The following is a 4890-nucleotide window of genomic DNA, read 5'->3' on the forward strand; positions in this document are numbered from 1 at the left end:
TTAACAACAACTAATTTTCAGGGGGCCACGAACCTAAAAATCGCGAACAAGCCTTTAACTCTAACTCCTTATCTTGTGCTTTATTTTTCCTCCAAATCTTTCTTTTCTATGTTTCCCGTATCTCACTAACTCTTCTACCCTCTAAGCCATTTTTTTCTAAGTTTTTCTATCTCGTTTCTTTCTCGGTTGTTTACTATATTTTTCTAATCTGTTCTTTATTTTATTATTTTTTATTTTATTTTTTTTGACTTTTGCATTTTTGCATATGTGTGTGCATGAATATGGCATAGCTAATGCATTCTTAATTATTTTCTTGTTTTTGCATGCATGCATGAGTCTAAAACTCTAGATTATAACACAGCAACACTAATCGCATGTCAACCGAGTGTAATGTTACATCTCTTAACACTAATAAGTTTAAGAATTATCTCGTTAAAAAAAAACTAATCTAATTAGCTTCATTTTTCAAAACGACAAACAAGTTATAAATGAAAACATAGAGCAAATTACATGGGAATAATACTCTACACACTAAATAATATAACAAGCCATTGGAATAACTTCATTCATGGTTGGATTCCAAAAAAAATTATGAATAAAGGAACTAAATAAGAACCTGTGTGGTAGGATAACTGAAATAGAAACAAGAACACCTTCACCGGAAGACTCAAACGAAATCCGAACTTGAACTCAAATCAAGTCGCCACTCTTTCTTATTTGGTTTTTTCTTAGACTAAAGTACTGATTTTCTTTTTGTTTTTGCCCTCCTATTTGTTTTTCTCTCTTTTTTGTTTTTCTCCGTTTCTTGTTCTTCCGTGTACGTATGTTTTGTATATGTTTTTTTTTTCTTTTCTCCCTCTTCCGTGTGTGTGTGTATTATGTATTATATATAGTGGTCTCTTAGTGCATGTGTGCATGTAGTGTGTTGTATAGGTAGTGTGTGTGTAGTGTATGTAGTGTATGTAGTGTATGTAGTGTGTTAGTGTCGTGTATGTGTGCATGTAGGAGAGTGGGAAATTGGGGAATAGTGGGAAAGAAGTTGGGGTAGTTTTAGGTTAGTGGGATGGTTTTAGGATTTCTTTTTTTTTTTTTTTCTTATTTTTAATTTTAATTTTAATTAATATTTAAAAAAATAATAATAATAATAAATAATAAAAATCTATTTTAAAACTAACAAATACAAGACTAGCTAGTCTTAGGAATATGGTTAAGAAATATTAATATCACGACATTCTATATTAAAAATTGAAAGAAGAAACAAATATAATTTAGAAAAAATTTTATTTATTTATTTTTTCATTTTTTTTCTTTTCTTTTCTTTTTTTTCTAAAAAATAAATAAGCAAATAAAAACTAAAAAACTGAAAGTAAAAACTTATTTAAAATGTGACTCTATTTTTGTAGTTTTTTTTTTCGAAATTTTAAAATAAATTTAGTAAAAATAGATAAATTTAAAATATCTAATTTAGACCCTAAAACAAAATTGAACACTGAAATGGCAAAAACACTTAGGTTTGGTAAAAAATTAGGTGTTTACAGATACATTATACAATGCTAATTTTTTGTTTACGTAGCACCCTAGTTCTGGTTGATAAATTGTACGGGGCTAAATTTTTGTTTTACTTATTAATTACTCCTATTTAAGTTTAAGTATTTTGTATTTATGGACTATATACTATTGCATCCCTTGAAATTGTATTTTGTTGGCTTATTCACACATTTATATTTTCGTTTTTCAAAGTCCCTGAAGAAAAATCTTGGATCCGCCCACTGTATACATGCAGAAAAAAGCTATAAATACCCAAATAATATGAATGACATGCGATGAATATTCATATTCATATTATCCCACGAATTTTGGTGATAAGCTATGTGAAATTTAGTTTGACGGAGAGTGTTTAACGAACGTTAATTTTCAATTCTTCACTTCAAGAAGAAGAGTCGTGGCGTAAAGGAAGGAAAGGTCCACCTCGCGCTTTCAAGTGATTCGTCCGACAAGTATAATTCCAACAAATTCCATATCGATTGTTGAAAAGAAAAAGGAAATTACATATCAAGTATATAAAAAAACTCTTTAAGAAAAAATCACACGAGCTTGACTCAAATCAAACAATATTGAAATATGTTAAAACATAAAACTTACATCAATTGAATGCAATGCTATTTATCTTCAACAACAACAACAAAATAATATTTATTAAAAAAGAAACAAAACCATATAGTCTTCCTTTTAATTTAAATTAAGCTATTTTAATTAATTAAGCATAAAGATTTGGATTTTGAATGAGATAATTTTCAACAGTTTTATAAATACCCATAGCACTATCTTTGCCATCTTTAACATCATTTTCTTTGACAATAAAATCACCAATTCCATGATAATTTGTTGTCATTTTGCAAATGCAATTTCCATTATTGGATTCTTCAAATTTAATTTCATAAGAAACAAATTCAAGATTTTCTCCCAATGGATCCCCTTCAATCATTGTGTATTTGCATACCATATTTTCTTTGTCTAGTTCATCTATTCTATGTTTCACAAACTCAAAAGGATTACCTGCAAATTCAAAAAAAAAAGAAAAAATTAGGGAAATTAAAGTACTCCCTCCGTTTCAAAAGGAATGACTTAGTTTGACTTAACACGAAGTTTAAAAAATAAAGAATTTTGAATTTTGTGGTCCGAAATTAAAGTTATGTCAAATGTACTAAACTGTCATTTAATCTTGTGATATTGAACATGTCACGCTTAAAGGTGGACATAAAGTATTGCCAAAAAAAAAAAGAGGGTCACTCTGTTTTAAACAGATTAAATAGGAAAGTAGCCCATATATATATATATATATATATATATATATCATAAACAACCTCTCTGTGTTACAATGTACATAGGGGTAAGGCTGCATACACACCAACTTCTCCAAACCCCACTTGTGAGATAAAATAAATTGATTGTCCTATCAAAATATTGGATTTTGCATATTTGACATGGATCTTTTCCGAAAAAATATTGGGTGGAGGGGAGCCTTGGAATAACTGCTAAAGTTATTATCATGTGACCAGGAAGTCACGGGTTTAAACTTTGAAAACAGCCTCTCGCAGAAATGCAAGATAAGGCTGCATACAATACACCCTTGTTGTGGGACTTTTCCGTGAATCCTGCACGTAGCGGGAGTTTTAATGCACTAGATTGTCTTTTATTATTATTATTATTATTATTATTATTATTATTATTATTATTATTATTATTATTATTATTATTATTATTATTATTATTATTATTATTATTATTGAGAAAATAATAGAACCTAAATCATGTTAAAACTTTGAACCTCCATAGCTCTATCATTAGTAAAAGATTTCGGATTTGAGTCCAGGATATAGAAAATAAAACATTAGTTGGGAGTGAAGAAAATTTATATTATACATATTTACACAAATCTCCACTCTTACAAAATAAATACAAAAATCTCAACTAATTATGTATCTTCGTTGGATGTATCAGGAGCTAATTATGTATCTCAAAACAGACCCAAAATCAGAAGAAGGAAAAAATGTATCAGAAGCTAATCATGTATCTTTACCAAAAAAAAATGTATCTTCCATGGATGTATCGGAAGTTAATAATGCATCTCGACAGACTCAAAATCACAATTTTCAGATTATGCAAAATATTGAAATTTTCTGTAATTAAGCTCCAAATTATCGGAATTTATGTAGTTAATTTGAAAAAAAAAAAAAAACAGAGATATTGACTAACCTTTTGTGAAGTTCACTTGTTCAATACTTCCAACTCCACCATCATCTCCTTGTAATAAAACAACATTTTCAACAAATTGAGGCAATAATTTTGGTATTAAGGATTTTGAATCCAAAATTAAAGCCTTAAACAAACGAATTGGTGTTATTGGGGAATTAATTTCTTGAGTAAAAGTTGTAACAACCATATTAATGATCTTGACTAATCAATTATTCTATTTAGAACTAATCAAAGTTTAATGAAAGGCTAAATTAGAAAGTGATGATTTAATTGGCTATATTTGAATTGGCATATATATAGAGTGGAATGAATTTTTTTTGGTTAATTTTATATTTGGAATTTTAAAATTCTATGTTGAATAAAACACATAGGGTGTATTTTGATGACTTGATTCAAATTTGAACATGAGGAAAACAATTTATTTGTTTAATTTTAGTTTTTTTTTTTTTAGACAAAAGTTTTGACCAAGTTGCATCTTTATGGTATAACGATCATGAGTAAAACTAGTAGAAAATTAATATTTTATGCAAAAATAACAGATAGTAATAGGTAATTTTTTTCATATGTTTAAAATTGAATGAATTAAATTATTCGACATTAATCTAGTGGAAGCTAATAATATATAATGAGTACACGATGATATAGTCGTTATTCGTGCATGCATGCTGACCGGAACACTAAACTTTTCTGGTAGAAAATCATGATCATAGTCCAACTTTTAGGCTAATTAAAAAAAAATAAAAAGAATATACAATTTTTGACTGTTGAATTTTTTTTACAATGCCATGGTCCAATAAGGGGATATATGGACCTACTTATTAATATGACTTTTGTTGTTATTAATAGTACAACATTTAATTATTGAAAAAAATAGAGAATTTAAGTAGTGAAATAGGAATTGAGTTTCTATGTAGCCTCTTCTTTTTGATACATTTGCAAGTATTAATTTTTCGTATGGTCACCCAATTAATAAATATTTTCATATATTTGCTTTAGAAAATAGAATCAAGCATGCACATGAAATCAGAATTCATAGTTCTTTAAAGTTAACGAACTCTAAATTAAAAAGTTGTGCACATTTGATAACTTTTTTGATATAAGTACAGGGTTTGAACATAAGATTTGAATTAAAGT

At 27.7% G+C, this 4890-nt stretch overlaps 1 protein-coding gene across 1 annotated transcript; it reads right to left on the reverse strand.

Moving 5' to 3' along the window:
• Nucleotides 1-2097: 2097 nt before the first annotated feature.
• Nucleotides 2098-4036, reverse strand: LOC107872299 (pathogenesis-related protein STH-2). Its single transcript, XM_016719054.2, has 2 exons — nucleotides 3757-4036; nucleotides 2098-2556 (listed from the first exon to the last, which is right to left on the reverse strand). Exons 1-2 carry the CDS (start codon nucleotides 3941-3943, stop codon nucleotides 2258-2260), a joined length of 486 nt encoding a protein of 161 aa, XP_016574540.2. The 5' UTR covers nucleotides 3944-4036; the 3' UTR covers nucleotides 2098-2257.
• Between the last annotated feature and the right edge of the window lie 854 nt (nucleotides 4037-4890).

Source organism: Capsicum annuum, chromosome 5 (genome assembly GCF_002878395.1).
Source record: "Capsicum annuum cultivar UCD-10X-F1 chromosome 5, UCD10Xv1.1, whole genome shotgun sequence".
Classification (NCBI taxonomy): Eukaryota; Viridiplantae; Streptophyta; class Magnoliopsida; order Solanales; family Solanaceae; genus Capsicum; species Capsicum annuum.

What these genes read in the sequence shown, in the direction of transcription:
- LOC107872299 (XM_016719054.2), bottom strand. Translation starts at nt 3,943, where the DNA reads ATGGTTGTTACAACTTTTACTCAAGAAATTAATTCCCCAATAACACCA. An exon ending in ACAAGTGAACTTCACAAAAG is followed by an intron (nt 2,557 to 3,756) that starts GTTAGTCAATAT and finishes TTGAATTTGCAG; the next exon opens with GTAATCCTTTTGAGTTTGTG.